Below are 25,416 nucleotides of genomic sequence, written 5' to 3'. Positions count from 1 at the left end.
TTGACTATTCCTGCACTACCCACTGCCGATTGTGTGAATGCACCTGATCCAGATAATCAGCAGTGGGTAGGATAGGGATATTTGGAAAACATGGAGGGCTGTAGCTCTCAAGGACCTGGAATATCTACTAATGTCCAAGAGCAGCAAATAAATATTACAGTGTAGGTGGTAAATCTACCTGAAGCCAACACTACAGGGGCTGAGGTGGGAGATGACAGGCTGATGTAGCTTATTTTGCTGGCTCCTGCACCTGAGCTCTGTGTGAAGTATATCCTCCTGTCTGTGAGATCAAAATCCAGGGCTACTGTGGTACGTGGCACGTTGACCACAGGAAATGGCAAAGAATGGTCCTCGGGGTCGAGGCGCAGGCTGCGCACTGTACTCTCGGTCGTGTAGATAAGATAATCATCTCTTGATACAACGCAGGTCTTATTATCTGCTGCAAGATTCCCAAAAGCACAGCTGCATTTTTTGTTCTGGTATCCCGAACCTGGTAAGGCAAAGCAAAAGTGGGCACAGCCTCCATTGTCCTCCATACAGGGGTTGTAGTTAAGTTCCTGAGCAGTTGTCGGCTGAGTACGACGGTCAAAGATTGTAACATCTCTCAGCATGTTAATGTTATCTCTAATGACAGCAGGCTGCTCTGTGATGCCTGGCTCTTTGCTCGCTTGAAAAACCTTCTTCAGGTTTCTGTCCACCCAAATGATGCTACTCTCAAATACTGTGATCCCATAAGGAGTTGGGTAGCGGCTACCATATCTTACTATTTCAGTCTCTCCTCCTTGAGGGTTGACTCGAGCGATCATATCCAGGGAGTCATCTACCCAGTAGATGTAGCCAGTTCGCCAGTCAAGAGCAAGGCCTCGTGGAGTGATAATGCCTGATGACACCAAAATTGTGCGGTTGGTTCCGTCAAGCAGTGCTCGCTCAATTTTGGGGTTCTGGCCATAATCTGCCCAGAATAAGTATCTGTTTCTGGGGTCCACAACTATGTGGCGTGGCATGTCCACCTGGGTTTTCAACAGCACCCTGCGGAAAGTCATGTTCAGGCGGAGCACCTCCACATACGTCTCAGTCAGGAAGGCATTAGTGAAATACAAGTTCCCTAAGAAAAGAATTTAGAAAGCTCAGTGTGTGTTTGTAAACAGATCAGCCACACAACAGTACTATCACTTCTGTTTGTCTGATCTTCCTACTCTATGAGTCAGACACTGAGGTTAAGCTTCTTAACTTCGACTTTACCAAGCAGTCTGAGAATGGCATAAAACCAGACCATAACACAGTAGCACAGGCTGTCTTCTAGTTTACATCAACAGATTATCAAAGAATTGGTTTAAAAGATTTGGTAAGCAAAACCATTGAGTCACTGAGTTAAATGTTGAATACAAGCAAAGAATAAAAAATAATAAAAAATAGTACGTTATAAAATTAGCCAACATGTAACATTTGCAGTAGGTGCTGTATGTAACCTGTATGTAATGTCAAAGTATGAAAGAGAAATAAACTGATATTTGAACTTCACAAGGATAAAAAGGAAGTAACAAAGAGGACAAAATGGCAGCTTAGTTTGCTGCAGTAACATAATTGCCTCAATTTGAATTACTTATTTAGTTAATCAAAATAGTAGTGATCTGAAGCAACAGTTTACCTGCAGCCCAGTCCACAGCAATGCCTCGTATCCCGTTGCGTCCTATTCCAGATGTTACAATGCTTCGTAATCCGGAGCCATTTGGCTTGATTCGTCTGACCCCATTCTGTATCGCAACAGTACTACTGAAGTCACACCAGTAGATAAAACCAGAAGCCATGTGTACATCAATGTGTAAAGCATTACGGCCTGAAAGAGGATAACCCAGTCATTAGAGCCCATTATTGATGATTAACATTTGGCAATAAACATATAACATTTGGTACAACATTTGGTATTCAAGTTCTCATTTTGTTTAAGAGTGCACCTTAACTAATAAGTTATTAGTCATTTAAAATACTACTGTATGAATACATCATGTGGAGCATGTTAAATAATGTAAGAATGCCTGACCTCTTCCAGATACTGGGACCATGGCCTCAGAGTGGTCCGCCCCTTCCAAGCTGAAGCCTTTGATACTAGACAGAGTGGAGATAACAACATAGGACTGGTAGGGAGTGCAGGTCCTGTTGTTGGTATTGAGTTTAAAACCTGTGGCACACGCGCAAATAAACAGACCCTGCGGCCGGGGCAGGCAGAGCTGCTCACACACTCCTATATTGTTTGTGCAGCCATTGGACGTTCCAGCAGAGGCTGTGTTTTTTTAGAGAGAATACTGGGTGACCAACACAAAAAGAGCCAAAAACACAACAGTAAATGGGACTTTTTTCCTAAATGGGGAAAATCCCCATGCTCTACTTACTCTCACGATAATGAACTTTCAGAACTCTGAGACCAGAAATGTTGTCCCGCAGCACAACCTTGTTGGCACCCGTTGATTTGTCCACACGCTCTATGACCTCATAATCACGGTCAGTGAAGTAGAGGTAGTTTTGATGGACAGCTACACCCCAGGGGTGAGAAAGGCCCGTCACTATAGTGATACGATTACTCCCATCGGGATCACCACGCTCGATCTGTGGAGATTAAATAAAGGACAGAAATGCAGCCCCCCTCATTCATTTTAAATAGGATGGCTGGAACTTCTTCTTATAATGTACTCCAGTAGGACTCCCCCAACCACTATGACCTCAATAACAAACAGAGAGTAGAATTATAACCACTCTGACAGTTTCACCTTACAAACTGAGAAATTATAACTTTGTAAAAGTACAATTCATAGCAAAGCTGCTGTACTGGATTGCATTACATTGTACAGGTTTACCTAATAAAGTGGCCAATGAGTGTATTTTGTATAAACACTGTAATATTACCACTTAACCAAAAATTGTTCAGAACTTTACAAAATTTAGGACCCACCTTGCCAGTGCTCGTAACAGCCCAGTACAGCTTGTTCTCTCGGATGTCCACAGTGATGAATTCTACATGATCTAGGTTGTTGGTGAATAGGGTGACAGAGTTTGAACCGTCCATGTCTGCAGATCCCACCTTGGCAGGGATTCCGCTTTCTGTTCCATGGTCTGTCCAGTAGAGTTTTCTTTAAAGATGTGTAAAACTAATTATTAGTAAATATTAGACGTTTGCAACTTAGCCCTTGATTTTTTTGTTATTCTTTAATCAAACACCACAGACACGAATTGTTGCTTTTTTTAAATTTATAATTTCTTTAAAAAATGTAAAATACAGTATATAAAGATATATAATACTTTGGGTATAAATATAAACAATAGACGACATGGTCATATTTGAACAAGGTTTTCATATTATTGCAGGAAGAGGGTGGCTAAGAAATGTTCTTCTTGTTTCTTAATTGAATTCTGTTGTATGTTGTTGGGGTCTGGGACTGCACTGTGGTATTCTGTAACACTGGTTAAGTTCTCTATAGAGGCAGAACAGATGGCGATGAGGAGGCTGTTAGAGCTCAGTAGCTGTGGGGATGAGGGGCTGTGCCAGGACTGTGTTAAATGGGGCTTACCCACGTGCTGGGTCCACTGCAATGCCAACAGGACTGCCAGCACCAGTCGGAGAGCCGTTATTTGTGATTAGAGTTTTCCGATATTGTACTTCCCCTCTCAACTTCAAAACCTGGCCAATCACAAACACAAGCAGGTGCATTTATTTGACAGTGCCTTTATTTGCACCTAATCCCTGGATTTTGGTATTGCAAGTGCAATTACCCAAAAAGATTGATTTAGATAATTAAACGGTTAGACGGTTAAAATAATTAACCGTCTGCCAAGCCACTAATCACAGGAAAAAAGTATTTTTTATCTCACCTCAATAGACTGTGTAGCTGGATTGGTGTAATACAGGTTCTTTGTTATCCAGTCCAAGGCCAGGCCGACAGGGGAGCCCAAGATGGCTGCAGGAGCAAATTCTGTCCTGTTGGTACCATCTGACTTTACCTTATGGATTTCACCCTGGTGGATAAAGACAGAGAATTTCATTCTAACTTCTCATTAATTAGTATAGTTTTATGTGTTTTCTGGCATGTTTTAGTTTAGTAGTTATTTCCTTACTTTTCACAGTGTGCTTTTACTGTTAACTCTATTTCCAAATAGTTGTCCTTGGTGGAAAAGTTCTAAACTGTGACATGTATAGTTAAAATGTTCAGTATGTACATCGTATCTATTGAATACCTAGTTGAACTTCAAGTCTATGAATGTTGGGCAAATAGAAATATGATATGAAATAGTCTTTGGACAGTAACTTACCGGGTGTTCCACCCAGTAAATGGTCTGTTCACTGTCATCGAAGTCAACATCATAACCATTCTGTAGCCCGGCAACAGGGACCATAGCATCATTACTTTTCTCATCTGGGTCCAAGGAAATGCCATAGATAATGCTGTCTCTCACAACCACCAGAAAAGGATCTTCAACTACAAGTAAACAGAAGTGACTAAAATTACAAATTGCTCTTCCTACAGTAAAACACTAAACAATCAAAAAAGCTACATTGTTGTGCCTTCTAATTTTTAAAACAATTCTTAGGAAAGTGTGTTTCCTAGATGGGTAACCCATGGTAATCCCAAACTAACACTTTCAGTGCATAATATCTGGTGCAAAATTGACATCCAAATGAACAGGTCTTTATCTATCAAGAGGATTGACTGGTGAAAGTTGGTTCCACAATCTGATTTGCTTTGTCATCTGAGATTAGAATTGATGAATGGTTGTGGGGCATTTTCATTCTTGGATAATCATTGGCCTCAGGGGGAGACTGTGTTCTGCTTGGCTTGAATGAGCTGAAACCTGAGATGAGTTAAGCTGTTGACCTAAGAGGGACTCCTCAAACTTTGAATTAAAGGTCCCTTGTCTTCTTAAGACCTTGAAAGACACGCTTATATGATTCTTAATATTTAAGACTGGACTAGCAGTTTGCTACAAGACAGTCTAAATGGGAGACTGTTGACAAGTAGCTGGAACAATCTATAATATGAGTTCAGTGTTTTCAAGATTCCTTTTCTTATCAACACTGAGATGTGTAGCTGCAAATAAGGCATGCAAGAACCATCATTAATGCAATAACAGGTTTAATTTTACAACAATAACCCTAGCCAAAATCAAGACCTTCTGAGTACATCAACTTATCTACTGCATTTGACGTGACTTCCTTTTTTATCAAACTGAGTGATGAGTGTTTTCCTCCGTTTGGCAGGACACATACCTCTGGTGCAGGTGATTTGGTCTGCGGCCAGTGTCCAGCCTGAGGGGCAAGCACACGAATAATACCTTGGTCCCATTGCAGAAAGCAGGCAGAGATGAGTACAGGGGCTCCTGGAACAGTGATTTTCACCTACAAATTGTTAACCAACAGAAACACACAAATGGTGAGTGAATAGAATGATCTATGGAGGTTTTCTAGATTTTTTTTTCTAAATAAGTTTACAAAAACAACCTGTTGGACCTGCTGCATATGGGTAACATTATCAAAGAGGAGAACAAATTAGTTTAGGTGGCTACCACAACAAAATGTTCATAATCATCTAATACTAAGTAAACAGAGAGTGATATATTATCTCTACAATACCTGTCGGCTGCCTGGCTGGATGTACTGCCACCAGACCCATAGGCTGAGGGAGGTTGAACAGCATCACTGTTTGGTTCTCCCCATGCCACTTATGGGCTCTCATCACACGGTTTATGTATCTGTCAGTCCAATACACAAAATCCTCAAAAATGGTAATTGCATGGGGATGTTGGAGTACCTTTTCATAGTAAAAGAAAAAAGGGTGTCTTATACATACCATTCAAAAGAAAACTGTTTGTGCTTTGTTCAATTTAGGATAATTGACATAAATAAGATCTCTACAAATAATTTGAAACACTCTATAAACACAGGATAATGTCTGCCTTTACATTCACTCACCAGATCGCTGGCCAAAACTTGCTTTCTGTTGTTCCCATTGTAATCACAGTAGTCAATGAAATCCAAGTAGGCATCAGCAAAGTATAACAAATTGTTTGGGTAGTCTATAGTTAGACCATTGGGCCAGTACAACTTGCTGCTTACAATTACGGTTCTTAATTTTCCATCCATGCTGGCCCTCTCAATGCTGGGGTTCCTCCCCCAGTCAGTCCAGAACATCAGGTGAGCACTGCCAAACAAATTGCCTTCTTTTAAGACCAAGTGCTTTGATAATGAAGAGCTATCCCATAAATTACATTTCAAGACAAACAAACAGACAAGACAAACAAACTTTAGACATGACTGACCTTTCCCTGGGGTCAAGAACTAGGCCTCGAGGATTAGTGACATTTTTACTAATTAATACAGTCCGGTGGGTGCCGTCCAGGTTAGCTACTTCAATTGTCTCCAAGATATAGTCAGTCCAGTACAGGTTCCTGCCCACCCAATCCACAGCAAGGCTCTCTGTCACAGTCACTCCACTGTCAAAAATCTGTCCTCAAGAAAATCATTCTTAGTTAAATATGTTTACCGGTAATAGTGTGACTACATGCATATCTCAGATAAAAGATAATTAAATGGTCAAGACTCACCACTGTTCTGTCACTGCCATTTTTGTGAGCACTCCAGATTTTGTCCTGGCTGGTATCAGACCAGTAGACACGGTCAGTGATGGAGTCAAAATCTAAGGCCACAATGTTGCGTCCATCTCGAACCAATGAGCGGACAACGTTTGGCTGAGTAGTAATTTCATCTTGCACAATCTGATTGCGGCTGGCCACGAGCAAGAAGGCCTGACGAGAATCTATAAAAAAACCCATAAAATCTCCTTCATCTATTTTAATCATCCATTCTCTGTCCAATTAGGGCACTTATCAGTATTTACATGTCTACCAAACTTTACAACAGGACTGGTAAATAGACCCTATTCATATGGCAATCACTGGGGAATGCACTTTTGTTCACATAATGACCTATCGTATTGCAAAGGCTTTCAACAAGTTATCTGTGTGGAAGAGGAGCTCATGTCAGGCACGCTCCCCATAAACAGCCCTTTGTTGGTGATTATGTCCTAATTACACCTGTGATGGCCAGTGAGTGACATATATGTTATTTGTCTTATCTAAAGAAATCACAGCAGCAAAGAGAGACAAGGGAGAAGAAAGACTGTGTCAGTCCAACCCCCCCCCCCACATATAATGGCTCATTCCTATGACCCAGCAACCATCACAGCAGAGACAATGCAGATTAAAGGACATAACTTAACTACATCATGAAATCATTGGTTGTCATTTATAAACACCATTGGAGTAATATTTTTCATTCACAGAGGATTTAAACTCAAGCCATACTAACCTGAGGCCTTACAGGTATGCTGGTCTGATTCAAGAGTGTAACCATCCTGGCAGTGGCAGCGGAAGGAGCCTCTCTCATTAAAACAGTACTGGCTGCAAAGTCCAGGAGGATTACACTCATCTATGTCCTGACAGGTTTTTGAGTCATTGCTAAGTTGATAACCCACAGGACATGTGCACTGGGCTCCAAATGGTCCTTGGATACAACCATGGGTGCAGCCAGCATTGTTGTCAGAACAGCTCTCCTGATCTAAATTGAAAGCAGGAAAAGCACATTTTAATAGTAAAAAATGTTAATATAAAATGTCTAAAAAACTACCAAACTATTTCATTAACATGCATGCTGCAGTATAATGGTAATAAACAAGTCTATATCCTTAGAATTGCTTTTCTGAGATGGAACTATTTCTGCAAATTTATGGCACATTATTTTTACATTAATAAACACCTTCAACTTGCATCAAGTAAAAAAAGAAAAAACTCATTTTCATTTAATTATGTTTTGGGAAAACAATATAACTATTAAAATAGTTCATAGAAAAAAATAATCAAAACTACAGCATTTCTACCAATGATTGGGATCGTGTTCCTACCTGGCAAAGGCTCATCTGAAAGTTGTGAGAAAACCAAGAAAGGAAAGTCACAGATCATTTTTAAGTTAATGCAGGTATAATCACACACATGCATGATTTAAACATCAAAGACAAACACATAACATTCAAAACAAAATTGATGCTACTCCTTTTTACATAATACACAACTACAAATATATTAATTAATCAAAATCAAGTTTGATCCTGTTTTATATGTTATGTGAAAATATGAGGAGGCCAGCAAACTTGGGACATGAAACAATCAAGTCTTTCTGATAGACAAAGAACATGTTTTACCCTAACTAACATGACAGAAGCAGAGATCAGACTTACTGCAAAGAGGAGACTCGTCAGCACCATTGGGACAGTCAGGGGTGTTGTCGCACACTGTGGTGAGGTTGATACACATACTGTGGCCAGGACACTGCCACTGCCAGCTTGGACATTGGAAAGGTGGTGTTGGACAGTCTCGTTCATCACTCATGTCCCTGCAGTCATTATCCCCATCACAAATCCAGCTCCGCAACACACAGTTTCCATTATCACAGCGGAAGAATGAGGAAGGGCAGGTGCGAGGTGGGCAGGCATGGTGTTCATCACTGCCATCTTCACAATCTGGATGACCATCACACTCCCATATAGATGGGATACAGCTCCCGTCCGATTGGCACTGGAACTCACTCTCATGGTGGCACATTCCTGGGGGCCTGGTAGCTGAAACGGATCGGTGCATGTTAGCCCAAAATGTATATATATGTCAATATCAGCAACCTTTATTAACATATTTATGGCCTCAGCATTGATTAAGCAATAAAACCTATGGCAAAGGAAGTATCTGAACACTTACGACAGCCTTGCTCATCTGAGCGATCACTGCAGTCAAAGACTCCATCACATCGGTAGTAGGAATTGACACACTGGTGACCACTGGTGCACTTAAACTCATTCAAAGTGCAGTTGTAGTCTAAAAAATATCCAGTTGAGTATGTTAATAGTAATAATAAATAGCAAAGCTTTCAACTGACCTCCATAAATAGGTTTCATGCTTTGCTCCACAAACAGGTTTAGGTCCCTTTACTTAGGCACACGCGTATAAATGTTTCTTAATGCAAATAGGTAATCAGCCAATCACCTAGAAGAAACTGAATGCATTTAGGAATGTAGACATGGTCAAGATGACCTGCTGACATTCAAACCAACATCAGAATAGGGAACAAGGGTGATATAAGTGACTTTGAATGTGATATGGGTGCCTGGTGGCTCAGTGGCTGTGGGTTCGTATCCCACCCACCAGGTGTGGCTTCCAAGGACCACCTTGGTGTCAGTCCCCCGCCCAGATAAAAAATGGGAGGGTTGTGACACAAAGGGTATCCAGCATAAACCCTCATGCCAAATTATCGTGCTTTTGCCAACACAATATCATTCAAATGCTACAGCCTACCTTAGTATTGCTGCTGGCAGTGTCGATCCCTTTGTGATAACAGTGTACAAATCTCCTGATGGTCACATAGCTCAAAACGGCTTTCATAAATATGCTAATGAATTCACTATATAGAAATGACGTCCACAGTCACCAGATGTCAATAGAGTAGAACAGGGTTTTTGCATCATGGTTGTGCAACATATTTACAGCTACTGCATAATGCTATCATATCAACATGGACCAAAAAACTTTGCTACAAAGAATAAGACAGTTCTGAAGGCAAAAGGGTCCAACCCTATACCGGCAAGGTTAAGTGGCCAATCACTCAACTATCCATTACAATAAAGTCAGAAAAGTCTGCTTTGTCATGAGCTCAGATAAAATTGATCTGATCAGTGATCCACAAGTTCAGCTAATGTTAGTACAGTACATATAATAAAATACTGAAATACAAGGAGACCTTAATAAAATGGACTTTGTCTACTAAACACTTGATGATGATATGAAAAAGACATGAAATGAGCCCAGTGCCTATATGTTCAGGGAAGATTGTATTCTAAGAAGGTACTCACCACATCCCTGCTCATCTGCCCCATCCACACAGTCCCTGTCCCCATCACAGACATAGTTGGGGTCTATACAGCGGTGATCTGGACACTGAAATTGTTCTGGGTAGCATGTGTTTTCAAGATCTGTTAACACAAATGATTAAACTTAAAGATTCTGAGGATCATCCTATGAGCTAATCGAACATTTCTGCTTTTAGTTTAATTTTTCAGAGGGACAGAAACTATGCTTATGCATTAATTTGACTAATGTTGCTACGTTTTAATACCAAGACTATAAATGTACAATATTAAATTTGTCACTACCTGAAAAAGCTTCAACAACTGCTCTTCACCACATTTGCTACTTTCTTACTTATTTCTGGATTTGTGTCCCTAATAAAATACTTACGGCAGTCTACTTCGTCTGAGCCATCTCCACAGTCATTATCAGTGTCACAAAGCCAGGTATGTGGTATGCAGCGGTGGTTGGCACAAGTAAACTTATTGACAGGGCATGTTCCAGGCACCTGTGAAGGGCAGTTGTTCTCATCACTGTTATCAAAACAGTCATTGTGTCCATCACAGCGCCATCCTGTAGGCACACAGCGCTGATTGGCACATGTAAACGCAGAGGAGGAGCATGTAGTGTCTGAAAAAAAAGGGGTCATAGAGGGATCATTGATTAAATATCATTAAACTGAACTGAATTTAAAAACCCAGCGCCAAAAGCATTTTTATTCTAGTCACGTCAAGTCAGTATAACAAACGGAATTTACAAAAAAACAAACAAAAAACCATTACTGTTAATTCCACAATTGACTTCGTCACTGTTGTCATGGCAGTCGTCAACACCATCACATCTGTAGTTGTTTGGGATGCATTTTCCGTTGCCACAGGAGAAGGAGTTGGCTCCACACTGCAGTGTGGGAGGCTCATTGGAAGGGTCCTCCACACATGACCTTTGGTTCGGTGACAGCTTCATGCCATACGGGCAGCCACACACCCTTTGTGAGTCTGGGGCAGGAAAGCAGAAGTGGCTGCAGTCTCCATTAGGATTTGTTTGCCTGTTGCAGAGGTTGGAACCTGAGAAGGGTAGTGGAGGGTTATTACTTGAATTTAACTGACAACTGAGAGCTGCAACTATGCATGAATAGTGAAATGAGGAGGACCAAAGAAAGTTACTGACCAATCTGAGAGTTGGAGTTAAAAGATTTGACATGCATGATGTGGCTGATTCCTCTTCTGATAACAAGCATCTCTCCACCATCATTCTTGCGGACTCGTACAATGCCACCCAGGCGCCAGTCAGTGAAATATGCATAGCCTTCATGGAACAGAAGAAATAGGGCACAACCTCAGTTACTTTATCTATCATCACCTCCTGGTAAGAGTAATTGCCCTTCTGACAAGGGAATCATTAAAGCAAGAATGACAAAACCGCAGTTTAAACTCAATAGAAAGACTCTGTTAGTGTTTGGAACCCAATCTTTATTTAGATTTAAATTCACTGCTGTAGTGAGCTGTATAAGGAAATTTCTACCTTCAAAAATGGTGAGACCAAATGGATGGGACATTTGGGTTACACGGTCCAGGGAAAGACGATTTGTTCCATCAAAACTGCTGTGCTCAATTTTGTCAAAAAAGGCATCCACCCAATACAGACGCATTGAACTGAGTGGAGAATACGGCATAGAAAAAAGACAATAAAAAAACAAAGGTGCTTCAAAATACATATTTATAACAGCCACAATCTTAATTTAAATTTAATAAAGAAGATAAAATGCATACTGTGGGAGTGTTCTTTTGTTTTGCTGTTTGACTCACCTCCAGTCAATAGCCAAGCCATTTGGCCAGCCAAGGGTAGTGTTCACAATAGACATCGCATGCGACCCATCACCCCAAGCTCTCATAATTTTTGCTGGTCGGTACCAGTCAGTCCAAAAAATATATCTGTAAAAATAATTTTAACAAAAAGGATCAATGTCATATTGGATTCAAAAATATACCTTCTCTGAACACTCTCGAATTGACAAAATCCATTTTATATAGATTTTATTTTTATACTTTCAACTTACAGAGCTTTTCTGTTTCAAGCCTTATGAGGTTACTGGATGTAATTTATGAATAATTGAGCAGGTGTAAGCAGACACGGAGTACACATTTGGTTTGCAGAGAGCTTACAATTCTTAAAAGCCCAAAACGTTACAAATACCAGATTACAAGATACAATAGCAAAATCTTGCATACTTTTAAACCATTTAAATATTCTGAAAACAAAACCTCTTTTACTCAGAAATATTTAGGCAGCATGATAACATTAGTAGTAATATTGTCCTTTACACTGCTATAGCCACAACTCCACAAGTCCTACCTAATCCTACAAACCTAAAAGTGCACTTTTAGATGTGTCCCTGCATTACCTATGTGTGGAGCAAGATGAAATAAGTGTCAAAATCTACTCATGATTAAAAAATAATAATACCAATAATTCTAGCTTTATACAAATTTACCCAATAAGAGGATGCACAACAATGGCCCTTGGGTTGTTGAGGTTACGTATGATGGCTCTCCTAGACTTATCAGCCAACTTCATGACAGATATGCTCCTGTATCGTGGGTCAGTCCAGTAGAGGTTTTTTGAAATCCAGTCGTAAGCCAGGTCCTCAACTCCTTCCACTCTATTGGCTGCCAGTACCTCCCTGCCTGTGCAGATCAAAGCCATCAGACCACCGTTTAACACAGAGATGAAAGAGGAACACATTTAAGTAAATAGGCTGTCAGCTTGCATTTTCCTCATGTAGACCAGAAAAAAAAACTAGAGCGGCTCCAAAAACAACATCAGTGATCAGAACAGTGGTATTTCTTTATATGTGAGGCACAACTACTGGATTATTACATTATTAACTATTTTCTAAAGCTGAGCTTTGAAAGCAAACTGGTCAAACATTATTGATTACTTTTAAGATGTAAGTTGTTTATATGATAAAATGTCCATACTCCTGTCAATTCCCTCCCCCATAGAACCAGTTGGCCCCATCGGACACTCTCTTAACTCCCTGTATAAGCCTGGCCAAATCATGTGGTAGAGCTCTCCGCTAGGAAGGATAAGAAATTATTCAAACATATAAGCACAGAGAAAAAAAAACAGGAAACATGCTGGCTGCTGTTTTTGAGACTCCTCAACATTTCTTTTCTAATAGTACTGCTATGCCTATATTAATTAGGTAACAGACATGTCACTCACCTGTCCCATCCACTTTCTGTTTGAAGATAATGTCTTTCGTTGTGTCAGAGAAGAAGATGGCATCGTCTTCAGCACTAAAATCCACCCCAACAAAGTAAGAGGGTGATCCAGTGATGGGCAGGATGATGTCTTCCTGAGAGGAGAGGTTAAAGGGAATCCCTCTCACAGCCAGTTGGCTGGAGAAAAGCAGAAACCGCCTCACAGCTGGAGAGGAAATCAGAAAAAACCTTAGTAACTCAATAATGAACAGTAAAGAAAAGGTTAACTACTGTGAGATTGAGTTAAATCTTTAGGGTGGGGACAGTAATTTTATATGTTAAACCAGGAAAGAAAGTCGGCATAAATAGCCTGTAAGAAAAATGTTCTCTCACCCAAACATCGCTTGCCATCAGCATGTAGATCATAGCCCATGCGACATTTGCAACGATAGCCCAGTCCTCCATTGTCACTTCTGTGACTCAGAACACAAATCTGCTCGCATCCACCTCTGTCTACACCACAAGGATTCGGCACTGAAGACAAAAAAAAATCCCAGAGATAACGTATGGATTGTGATCTATGAACAGCTCTTTCTTTAGAAGCAGTTAAATAAAAATAAATATTCTGGCTGTATTGTAGCATGAAATGTGAGAGCTTTAAGATGAACCAGGAGCACTCTGAAGAAGTCACATTTGGCTTATTGGGTGGCTTACCATGAGGCTGTTTCAACTGATGTATCACTGCTACTCCATGTGGAGTCTGAGATGTGTGGTAAACCGCTTGAGGATTGCTGTCAGTGAACTTGTTGGCCTTCATCACTGCCATCTTGGTCCAGTCCGTAAAATACACGTTGTGCTCAAACAGACTGATGCTAAATGGGTGTGGGACCACACTACCTCCATGGGCTACAGTTTTTCTATCAAAAATGTTGAGACATTCATTTATCAGAATATAAAATACAATAAATAAACAAATTGTTCAATGTCTTTATCCCACTGAATATTTGTATGTTCCAAATTCATTTTAAAAGTTAAAAGATTTAAGATGTTTTCTTTTTGAAGAATAACATATGTCATTTTTACCGATGAAGGCCATCATATGTTGCAGTTTCAATGTAGTCATAGCGACTGTCGACCCAGTAGATGCGCTTAGCTTCAATATCCAGTGTGACACCAGCTGGCCAGCCCAGTTTACTTCCAATGATACCATAACGATTGGTGCCATCCATGAAGGCTCGCTCAAGGCCTGGTTGACCATTGAGCGCCTCCCAATCTGAGAAGAACATATACCTGTAAAAGGAAGGAGATTGTTTAATCTTTCATTTGTCATCCAGATACGTGAGGAAAAACATAGGTTCCCATATGGGTGGCTGTATATCTCACTAAAGAGCTGTACATTAGTACATGATAAGTAATTCATCTATAGCCACCCGGCTCTCCCCCCTCCTTGAACTGTAGCATTGGATTACAATGAGGGTCGTCACAGAAATTGCCTGTCACTAATCCACTCAGGGCAATCTGCTATTCTCTCTCTCTCACACACACACACACACACACACACACACACACACACACACACACACACACACACACACACACACACACACACACACCACATTATTCTATGTCAATGGAGCACAACAGACACTGTATGTGAAGGTTGGGGTTGGCTGGATAGATGAATTGATGGAACATGCTTACCCGACAGTGGGGTCTACTGCCAGTCCTCTAGGGTTTCCAAGGTTTTCAGTGATGAGTGTGACCCGGTTACTTCCATCAAAGTCCACCATGTCGATCCTATTGACGCTGGCCTCCACCACATACAGTTTATTGTTCACCCAATCCACTGCCAAGTTCTCAGGGTAGTCAACCGATACATTTAAAACCACCTGTATGTTGGAACCATCCATATCTACAGAAAACACCTGTAGACAAAAAACACCATTATTGTCATAAATTCTTTCTTTATGTGGTCCCCATTAGAAGAAATAGTGAAGGATATGTTCCAATATAGCAAAGTTTTTGTTAAAACAAAATCACAAGTGCATATATATTTAAGGTGTTGGTCACTGTAACTTTAACCTCACTGACCACAAAGAAATAAGGTCAAAATTAATTTCAACATAAGTGATGGGAGACAAAATGTAAGTGATGAGTTTGACAAATTTAAAAACGACTACAAAATTTTTATAAAAACTTCTCATATTCTGCTTCAAAGGACAGAGTAGATTTAATATTATACAGTACATGGATCCTTTAACTTTGTTATCCATTTCTTAAATTGAAGCAGTTGTAACAGAAGAGTTTTTTGGTAAATTATGAACTGATGAAACAAAAGAAACTGTTGAAGTATACAAAAATGATTGGACTGTACATGAGCATTTGTGAATATTAGCTTACGGTATATTTAAAAGAATGTGAATCTATCATTTAAAATAGGAGATAATTAAGATTAGTCTGTAGCAGTTAATAGGAGTTACAGGCATAAATATAATCGTAAGAGAAAGAAACATAATTTGGGAGTAAGATGACATAGAAAGAGACATTAATTGTGTGGTTGTAAGATATTGTCTTATCATTTCTGTTAAGACTGCAATTTTCTGAACCTGTCACTTTACTAATGCTTAGAGGACACTAGTTTCTAAAACTGAAAGTCTTGGCACAATGAAGCTGCTTAGTAGTGTACTGCTCTTAGCAGCTCTGCTTCTTCTGAAACAAAATCCTGTCTAAAAAGCAGTTTTTTTTTTAAAGGGAAACTAAAGATGTGGAAATTGCTTGGCAGTTTAACCTTTCTGGTTGCATTCACATGCCCTGTTTGTGCTCTGTCTACTTTTAATCTGACATGCTGCCATGGAGGAGGCTGATATGCACAGATGCCCTGTCAGAGATATGTCCTAGTCTTTCAGCCCAGTGGCCACAGTTCAAACCACCAAAAAGCCAGGGAAAAAAGCTCAACAAAGACTTTTCAGCTAGCCAAAGAATGCATATAGATGGACACTGAAAACAAATACAGCATGATTACTTCGCGCAAGATCAATTTACAAAAATTGCACCCTGGTATGTGAACATCATACAACGTATCAGACAAGTTTCGAGATTAGGCCATTTGGATTCCATTCCACATCTGCTTCCCCTTAATTAAGACCCAGTCCCAAAAGAGCCAACAGCTATCCCATTATTATAGTATCATTATTAGTGATCATTTACAGGGTAACTGAAAGAATTCCGGATGAGCCGCAGTCTAACTTAAGTATTTACTCAGACAAGAGAGTCATCTACTTTTGACTACTTGTCTTCCCCTTATTACGTTTATATGAAATTACTGTTTTTGGTGGAGAAGTCCTATGACTAAAATTTTAGGAATTTAGGAAAAATAAGGAATTTAAAAAAGGAATTTACCTTATTCTGAATGGTGTCAGTCCAGAAGATCCTTTGGAGATTATAGTGGAAGTCTACTCCTACTGCTACGCCTCTGTTCTGTGAATGAACCAAAGTCCGCAGACTGTTGCCATGGATGTTGCCTATTAGCAAATCTCTGCCATTGGAAAAGACCAAGGAAGGAACTCCAGCTGTATAAGAAACAAAACCCAAAAGATTATAGAACAAATGAATGTGAAGATTTGAAATTTGCAAGTTACAAACAGAGCCTGGTTTCATTTAAAACAGAAAGATTTTTTTATACAAATCATCTGAAAATGTAGTATCCATACTCAGCTAAAGGACCAGTGGAAATGAACAGAATGTAGTACATAATTCAGATTACTGATTTAAGCTAATGAACGTGATTTCCAGCCAATATCATTACACACTGTTTTCTTTAAAACTAAAAGCAGAAGTCTGCCTCTATGTCAATACTTTTTCTTTGCTCTACAAAAGAAAGAGACCAACTAATTTCTGTACTGCTTTACACAACAACGAGCACATTTAGTATAGCAGCAACAGAAAATGGCAAAAGGAAAGGGAGTGTTTGCTAATGCTTATATGGATGGAACATTTATAAATTCAAATTGTGAGAACACATTCAAACAAACTGCTGATGAGGAGGAAATTACACTCACTTGAGACATCAGCTCTGCAGTATCTATGCTGCTCCAGAGTGTAGCCCTCTCTACAGCTGCAGCGATGGGAGCCTATACGGTCCTCACAGAGCTGGTCACACACACCCCACATCGAACAGTCGTCAAAATCTTCAGCATAAAATCAAAATAACAACAGATAAGGATTAAACACTGTTCAAAAGAGTTCTGTTTGAGTCACGTTATTGTTAAAAAAAAGTCTTTATGAAACAGCATAAACGTGTAATGAGTTAAGAAACAATACGTTTTTTCATTTCTTTTATATTTGCTAGAAGCCTAAATTAAGTTAATTACTCTTTGGTCAGGAGCATAAATAGAAAAAACTTTTAGCACATGGGATAAAATAAACATTACATCTTATCCTTACAAATCTCAATTGTGGGGCCAGGGTATATACCAGGTTAAATGTTACACACCTATACATGAGCGACTATTGTTGCTGCTGACAACGTATCCTGAAGGACACGAACAGATTCCTCCTACAGGAGAAGCATGACAACGATGCTCACAGCTCAGAGAGGCACATTTCCAGATACCTGACCAAGAAAGAAACCAGAAAATGATTAAAATACTTAGGTCAGTTTCAGTGATATTAGAAGTTCAAAGCTGTGTTGATACTAACTACAGTTGCGGCCAGCAGTGGTGTTGGTTTCATCCTCTCCCTCGGGACAGTGAGTTGTCCCATCACACAACTGATCCATGGGGATACACAAGCCAGAGGATGGACAGGGCCATTCTCCTGGGTAACACTCCCGTGGCACATTATCTGCAGACAACACCAATTCATCATCTATTGAACATATCTGGGAAGGCTTTTAGATACTGTAGAAAATGGACAACAAAATAAAGAAAAAAATTGGACAGCTGAGTGTTTTAAACATGCCGTACTACTGGGAATGAAGATATAGTGTGTGAGGTGTGTTTTAGGGACAGGCAGCCCTAACCGGAATGTGGCACTAATCTCAACAAAATTGTGACCTAGGAATTTTTTGGTCAGGGCAATTACTGGCACTTTAAATCGATGCAGGGGAGCACAGCTTTGAGTGGGTCACATGGGGGCTCAAAGAGCTTCTGCTGCCTATCTTCTAAAAACACACACTCGTCACAGCCATGTGGAGGAATTCAAAAGCCCTTTAGGGGGCTGCGCGATCTTGTGCGACAAAGAGCCATTTGAAAAACACACTTAAAGGAGCACAGGCATAGCGTCTTGCTAGACCAAACCAACCGTGGAGACTAGAAATGAGGTCACACTGAGAGTTCCAGTTTTAACCTAATCTAGTGTGCCTTAATAACACGAATTTCTAACATGACCGGCCCTAATACTACAAATGAACTGTATTTATGACAACTCGCTTCAATCCACTGTATCCATACCACATCCTTTTTCATCAGCGTTGTCCTCACAATCATCCTCTCCATCACAAAGCCAGACCTGGTGGATACAGCGGCCACTGGGGCAGGTAAAGTAGTTCCCTCTACATGTAGGATATGCTGTTGGTGAAATTGAAAATATAAACACACATAAGATGTAGAAGTTGTTTATCTATCTGGACAAAGATTTATTGAAAATGGGGTTAGATTTAAGAAAACTACTTACTACAATTGAGTTCATCACTTCGATCCCCACAGTCATCGTCATGGTCACAGACATAGCGTTGAGGAACACACGTGCCATCACGACATTGAAACAAGCCTGCATTGCAATGCAGTGCTAAAGAGGACATGACAGAAATGGAACAAAAATAGAGAAGCACAAGCATTTGAAGATGATTTTGAGCTTTATCTCCAGCCTCAGCCTAATTAAATGTTGTTCTTTAGAAATGCCTGTTTATAAAATTAACTGGCTTCTTACTGCAATTTGTCTCATCAGAGCCATCGCGACAGTCAAGTATCTGGTCACATCGCTGTGTCCGGTTGTAGCAGGCCCCATTCGCACACCTCAGCTGTGTACACTCAGGGTAATCTGCAAGATTAAACCATCATCAGGTCATTTCCATGCATTCAAATCAGCCTGACAAATGTGATCTTTACTGCTTTTGACTTGTGAAAAGCCCGGTAAATGGGAAGGATAAAAGATTAAAATTTACCAACATCACCATAACAACAGGAGTTGCCACAGCATTCTTTATGCAATTGTGAGATTACCACAGTGTGTAGTGCTGTAAGTCTACCATGTCGGCACAATAATGGCATAGTAGCTGAACTTCAGCTTGACTAATCCACCAAGGAATCTGCAATCAACCTCTGACAACAAGAAGCATATTGTGGCCCATTCTGTCAGTCAGCGAGACTCTTAATCTTAACAAATTGATTAAAATGCCACAGGAACCTGAGATAAAAAAAATGGGAAACCACCCTGGAGAGGACTTACGGCAGTTTCTCTCATCAGACCCATCTGAACAGTCTGCCAGATGGTCACATCGGTATTCTCCTGGGATGCACGCCCCATTACTGCAACTGAACTGGCCACTGGTACACGTCCTTCCAGCTAGGGACAGATTGGCAAGTGAGCAACAGAAAGTTAGCAACATATTCAAAACTTTGAGCCAGATATTTCTTATATGTAGTTTAAATACTGTTACACTATAAGCAAATGTGTAAAAAACATATAATAAAATACAAAAAAATACATTATAGTCATTCAAATGTATGGTATGATTTCAGTAAGCACTGCAGTGAGGTGTCATGTGTCTCATTTAATATTCTAAATGTTCTTACGGCAATGTTGCCTCTCATCTGAGCCATCTTCACAATCTTCCTCATCATCGCACACCCAGACATCTGGGATACATTCACCATCACTCAGGCACTGGAAATGACTGTTATCACATGTTACCTGCGCTGTGGGAATAGACACAGATCCTTTTATTATTTATAGGTGAATATAAAATATACAATTTGCTCAAATTCAATTTTGACATGATTGTTTTAAGTTTATGCTACTTTATGATTGTGCTTACTGAATACACTGGCCAAATATCATGGATACGTTCTTACAGAATAAACTACAGTACAGCAGTGCTTTTATTATTGTTAAGTATATTTTGCTGCCAATGATTTTGATTTAAAACTTCAAGTCAATTTTTGAAAACAGAGCTAGTCAAGGATCTTAGTATTTCTTCCACCACTGTTGTTATTTTTTGGATTGTTATGACACCCGAAAACAATCATATAATCTGAACCCTCTCAAGAACAACGTATTCTAATATTCTAAGTAACTCACGGCAGTCGCGTTCATCAGAATCATCCGCACAGTCTGAGGTCCCGTCACAGTGCCAGGAACCAGGTATACATCGGCCTGTCCCACAACGGAACTGCCCCACTTCACATCCTAAATGCAATTACAATTTTATTAATTAATTGACTTTAAACCTCTTGTTGCATGGTCTAACTTCTTTCCACATTATCAAACTATGTATTTACAGTATGTTAAAAATGTGACATACAGGGGCAGAGATCCTTCTTACATTCTGAGCACTGACAAGTTTTGGAGAGAAGCGTGCCAGCCATCCCCCCACCAATTACACAGCCTTCATCACACTCATCCTGAGCCTCCTTTTGATGTTCTCATTGAGTGGCATCTGAAGAGATAAAGATACCACCACTCTATGTTCCCTGACATTTTCCAGGAGAGATTGATTTAGGCAGCATAGTTAAGTGGCAGACCACTCCATCAGATCTGTCCAAATAGGAATGTGCAATTCTGATTGTCTCTCTGACAGCCTGATTTATGGAGCATGCTGTTCCTGTCCAGCCTGAAATCTAATTGGAATAAATACTGGTACTGGCTGGTACCACAACCATTTCCACCCAAATTCTTTGTAAGAAGAGCTCTGAGATGGTGATTGGTGGTGAACACTTGGGGTTGGTGGTCTATCTCTGTACTGGCTCATCCAGCATTTTGTAAATATTTCTAATAGATATGTTGCAAAAATGCAACAAACTGCTTTATGACCAATCAAGATTCATATTTACAGAATTCAAATCTTTTTTCTTGCTCATGTTCTACTTAAAGACCATGTTTGTTTCAAGGCAGTGGCCCTTAGAGGTTTAAGCATAATTTATAGTAAGGCAACAGAGACAAGTGCAGTATGACATAACAGAGGTAAAACATGCACTTTATTTACAAAAAAATACATTTCCCTAAATATCAGGGGCACATATAGAGCATTTGCATATTAATTATCTAAACGTATGTACAGAACCACAACGTATCTATTAGAGAAACATTTTGGATCAAAACTGAACAATGTAATACTCAAATAATTTAAATTGATGATCTAATTAAGATAAAAAAAACTTTAAAAATAACCATTGAAATTAAAAAAAAAAAAAAACACGGTAAAAATCTGCTTGGGAAAAGACCAAGATGTTTAGAGCCAGTGAGCCATACATTCAGATCTAGTTTGACAACTTAAAACCACGTAAGGAGAAACCAATCTCCTGGAGGCTTTCAAATGCAGCCAGTGTTTCCTGACAGTACTACTTCTGGGAAAGGTGACAGATACACTGCAGCTGAACCTTTCAACGGCGCTATCTTGCGTGAGGGTTCTTCTTACAATCTGAAAAGAACGTCTTCTTTGTAACTTTTCCTTAATCCTAAAATTTTAATGTTGCAAAATGTGAGTAAATATTAGCTGACGGGCAAGATAAATGCTGATAATAAGTATGTTTAGCTTGAATCTTGATGAGTGCTTCTTTATTAGCTTTCTAGTTTGGTGTTTTTTGTCTAATGTTTTCCTTTCCTTTCCTTCCTGCTTTGTCTTTTGCAATTAGCAACTTAAACCCACAGCAGGAGAGAGCACCGCACTACCCATGGAGGAAGATAAGGATGCCCTGCTATTGCCCAACAAAGAAGAGCAGCAAAGGAATTTTCATTAGAATGAAGCCCACGAAACACCTTAAACCCCACTGTGTGATACAATGGCACAAAAGAGATGCCAGGAGGAATGCAAACTCATAACTAGAAGTAAAACACAACATTTTGGATATGGACAGTAGAAATCTAACAGTCATTTTTACATTCTCCAAAAAGACAAAACACCATTGGAACATAAGCTCTTCTCTCACGGCCACCAATTCAAAAACACCTGTCTACTACCCCTGCAACATCTCCTTCTTGTGACGTGGGACGCCTGAAAGGTGTTTTCAAGCTTTTATCAATACTGTCTTGTTTTGGCACAGCCCTCACTCAATGCGTGAAGAGAAAAATAGAGGAAAAAAAACGGCTCCTGGCAGTATAAAATGCTGGACCTGTCCACGCTGTCAGAGCGAAGTGCTGCTGCCCATTTCATATGGAAATCAATGCAGCAGAATGCAGTCAATTGCCAAACAAGTGACTTCGACTCTTACTGCCACACACAAAACTGAGGGGCTTTGGCAGTGGCGTGAGAACAAAAAGCAGGAATAAATGGAATGAGGAATGAAGCCCTGGTTTGGGAACTGAAAAATACTTCACATGATTTTTGAAAACATAGGTGAAAAAAAAATTAAATAAATTAAGTTGATTGGTCAACGTATTTGTCCCCCGTACAGTGAGTCACAGTTCACTAACTGCGGTTGGAGGCTTCAACGTCATCTACATTGTCTATAATCTGTACTACGGGAACTACATGAGGAGGGGGGGGGGGGGGGGGGGGGGGGATTTGCTCTCAATTTGTGCCAACTGCATTCCGGTTTCTAACACAGTGTTACTGTTGCACAAGGATTTAAGACTCCTGCACCGGAAAGAAGCCGGCATGTGTGAGATTTAACGTGCATGTGCTGGCCAAGTTGGTGTGTCTTAAAAAGTTTCACCACAACATTTTGAACAATTTCATACACACTTAAATAAAAAATTGGTTTGATCAAATCAAGGCAACTAAACCTACACATAACCAATATACTGCCAGACACATAAATAACAAACAACACATGCTGTTAGTTTTCATTTTACTGTTTAAAGTTCTTCTTGTAAAGAACATTCATAAACAGAACTAACAGTAAACACTTAACACATAAACCTAATTTATAACATTAACACCATTTAAGTTCTTACTGTGCACCTAATAGGTTTCTTTAGCCAAGGCCAATGATTAATAAAGAACACACCTCAGTGTACTGGCAAAATGTCTGTAACAGCAAAAATGTAAAGTTAGAAAATCAGCACCATGAAATTCTCTTAGACTTTCATATTAGCTATTAATGCCAGTGTAAGCATTCTTTGACAGTATAGAGCTGAGGCTGGATAATGTGTTACAGAAGGTCATGGAAGAAACAATTATCAAACTAAAAAATGTGAAGGATCAAGCGGATGTTAGATAAAGTTCCCCGCCTCCTCATAGTAGAACTACCTCCTTTTTCAAGTGATACATTTATTTAACAGTCTGACTCACACATTGCCAGAGAGGTTTCAGAAAGTACTTTCTACTGTTTTATTGCAGTTTGTTTTATCCAAATAATATGTTACTGTCATTAACACAGCTAGTTAAAGATAAATGTTTGGATCATCACAATCTACAAGACTCCATCACACTTTATTGAAGCAATCAATAATGTTGTCTGTTAATCACGACATATCAGTGTTAATAATCAACGTGAGAATACTGAAAGCGTCTAGTGTAATACTGTGGTTTTAATCATTATTTTGTACACTTCAGTTGTTAAGTACTAAAACAGCTGTGATGCAAGAGTAATGCCAAGTGATTTTTTTTAAATGCCACAGTCTCAGTGTCAGCATGGTTATATTTTCCTTTAGGCGCCCTTTTCTGTTACTCTTTATCTTTTAGTCAGTGAAGAAATGTGTCTCGGATGTCTGATAATGACCAAATAAACAAAGGACATTGTGACTACAACATAACTAACTCTGCTAGCTACAGTTTTTTTCTTAACTTCAAACTGCTACTTAGGAAGAAATGGTTCCATTCTGCAGCAGCTGCAGTTTAATTAGTTGCTTGATTCACACTAAGGAGCTTAAATCCTAAGGGTTGAGCAAAAAGAAAGCAGATTACAATTTGAGAAGAAGAATCTAGCTGTGCTACAAACACAGGAGACAAACACAAGACTGCCATGTAGTAAAAGCAGTGTTTGAGCAATGTGTCTTACATTAGAAATACATTTCTTCCTCGAGTTGCAATCAAGTGTGAGTCAGTGGTTTGCAGTGTAAAATCTGCTCCACTAAATGAGATTTGTACCAGTAGCTCTCAGTCCTCACAGATTGTGAGTCACATGCTCTTTTCTGTTACCTAGCAACAGTAAAGCTCAGGCAAAAGTTCCTCAAGAGAACTTCCAATCTGTCTGAGGAAGGCTTTGTGCTCAACCTTTAAAGTAATACTATGTGTTTAACTGATCAACTCTAGAACTACTTAACCAGTGGCCGCATCAAATTTACTGAAAGATAATGTGTAGCTCCATTACAAGACAGGAAAAATCAACAAGGCTCTTTCCATGTGTTCTGTAGATTTGTACTCCTTGATTTTTATCAATACTCAACGGATGGACATTGTTTACATTTTTCAAAATAAACCATGACAGCTCTGCATGAATCTACACAATAAATGGTTTGTTTTCACTTAGAAACAAGTGCAGTTGGTGAATCACTAGTATCAAAACTCTGTAGTTCCTCAATGAATCATTCAGTTGACAGCCTGTGTGGGCAAAAAAAAAGCAGAAGGGGAGAAAAAAAATACACTACTTACCTTCAGAGTGGCACCATCTAGTACAGAACATGAAGACAAGGAAAACTTTAAGAAGCAGTGATCTCCACATACTGGCTGGTCCGTCCAGCTCCGCTGTGCAGATGGAGGAGTACAGCGGGGTCTGGGTCTCGGATGCTCTTGCTTTCCTCTGGTCTGTCTTTCTTGGCCCGCTAGTTGATGAAAAGGGGCGTGGACAAAGCCCAGGACAGCCGCTCCCCCAACCCAGCCACGGCCCTCCGGATAAATCCCTCTAACTCTGGAATCTGCATAATGCCATGCAGGTCAGACTTGTCCCCTAGTGCCAGTGATTTCTCACTCATTGCAGGCTGTGTTTGTTTGCTGCACACTTTGGAATCAATCTTGTCTCAGGAGTCTTTGGGGGAAAACAATGATGGGAGTAATTCAAATAATAAACTACGAAAAACTTGCGACACTAAGGCCTAACGTTGCACCTGTCACATAGGCTAATAAGCAACGAGGCTTTCAACAGGGACACGTCGAGTTTAATATCCATAACCCTGTCAG

The 25,416-nt window shown here is 39.8% G+C and overlaps 1 protein-coding gene across 4 annotated transcripts in view; it reads right to left on the bottom strand.

Moving 5' to 3' along the window:
• lrp2a (low density lipoprotein receptor-related protein 2a) overlaps window positions 1–25,057 on the bottom strand; it is a 42,763-nt gene extending 17,706 nt beyond the window's left edge. For 3 of the 4 annotated variants that reach the window (XM_067515581.1, XM_067515582.1, XM_067515583.1), the window contains exons 1-39: window positions 24,892–25,055; window positions 20,439–20,546; window positions 19,934–20,056; window positions 19,587–19,703; window positions 19,068–19,178; window positions 18,813–18,926; window positions 18,590–18,706; window positions 17,838–17,981; window positions 17,632–17,751; window positions 17,198–17,326; window positions 16,539–16,708; window positions 14,841–15,064; window positions 14,223–14,429; window positions 13,854–14,056; window positions 13,533–13,673; window positions 13,162–13,365; window positions 12,428–12,620; window positions 11,742–11,867; window positions 11,458–11,588; window positions 11,104–11,241; window positions 10,719–11,000; window positions 10,327–10,566; window positions 9,942–10,061; window positions 8,794–8,910; window positions 8,280–8,660; window positions 7,355–7,603; window positions 6,592–6,803; window positions 6,307–6,491; window positions 5,960–6,188; window positions 5,621–5,798; window positions 5,258–5,386; window positions 4,303–4,469; window positions 3,865–4,008; window positions 3,564–3,673; window positions 2,948–3,125; window positions 2,391–2,604; window positions 2,042–2,281; window positions 1,649–1,837; window positions 179–1,105 (exon numbers count right to left, since the gene is read on the bottom strand). In XM_067515581.1, coding sequence (XP_067371682.1) covers window positions 179–1,105; window positions 1,649–1,837; window positions 2,042–2,281; window positions 2,391–2,604; window positions 2,948–3,125; window positions 3,564–3,673; window positions 3,865–4,008; window positions 4,303–4,469; window positions 5,258–5,386; window positions 5,621–5,798; window positions 5,960–6,188; window positions 6,307–6,491; window positions 6,592–6,803; window positions 7,355–7,603; window positions 8,280–8,660; window positions 8,794–8,910; window positions 9,942–10,061; window positions 10,327–10,566; window positions 10,719–11,000; window positions 11,104–11,241; window positions 11,458–11,588; window positions 11,742–11,867; window positions 12,428–12,620; window positions 13,162–13,365; window positions 13,533–13,673; window positions 13,854–14,056; window positions 14,223–14,429; window positions 14,841–15,064; window positions 16,539–16,708; window positions 17,198–17,326; window positions 17,632–17,751; window positions 17,838–17,981; window positions 18,590–18,706; window positions 18,813–18,926; window positions 19,068–19,178; window positions 19,587–19,703; window positions 19,934–20,056; window positions 20,439–20,546; window positions 24,892–24,961 — 7,381 coding nt within the window. In that variant the 5' untranslated portion in view covers window positions 24,962–25,055. Of the gene's footprint in view, window positions 1–178; window positions 1,106–1,648; window positions 1,838–2,041; window positions 2,282–2,390; window positions 2,605–2,947; window positions 3,126–3,563; window positions 3,674–3,864; window positions 4,009–4,302; window positions 4,470–5,257; window positions 5,387–5,620; window positions 5,799–5,959; window positions 6,189–6,306; window positions 6,492–6,591; window positions 6,804–7,354; window positions 7,604–8,279; window positions 8,661–8,793; window positions 8,911–9,941; window positions 10,062–10,326; window positions 10,567–10,718; window positions 11,001–11,103; window positions 11,242–11,457; window positions 11,589–11,741; window positions 11,868–12,427; window positions 12,621–13,161; window positions 13,366–13,532; window positions 13,674–13,853; window positions 14,057–14,222; window positions 14,430–14,840; window positions 15,065–16,538; window positions 16,709–17,197; window positions 17,327–17,631; window positions 17,752–17,837; window positions 17,982–18,589; window positions 18,707–18,812; window positions 18,927–19,067; window positions 19,179–19,586; window positions 19,704–19,933; window positions 20,057–20,438; window positions 20,547–24,891 lie in introns of all 4 variants that reach the window. The other variant, XR_010915175.1, reaches the window with a different exon arrangement.
• Window positions 25,058–25,416: the final 359 nt, after the last annotated feature.

Source organism: Channa argus, chromosome 9 (genome assembly GCF_033026475.1).
Source record: "Channa argus isolate prfri chromosome 9, Channa argus male v1.0, whole genome shotgun sequence".
Classification (NCBI taxonomy): domain Eukaryota; kingdom Metazoa; phylum Chordata; class Actinopteri; order Anabantiformes; family Channidae; genus Channa; species Channa argus.
This window is presented reverse-complemented; position numbering and strand designations above follow the sequence as displayed.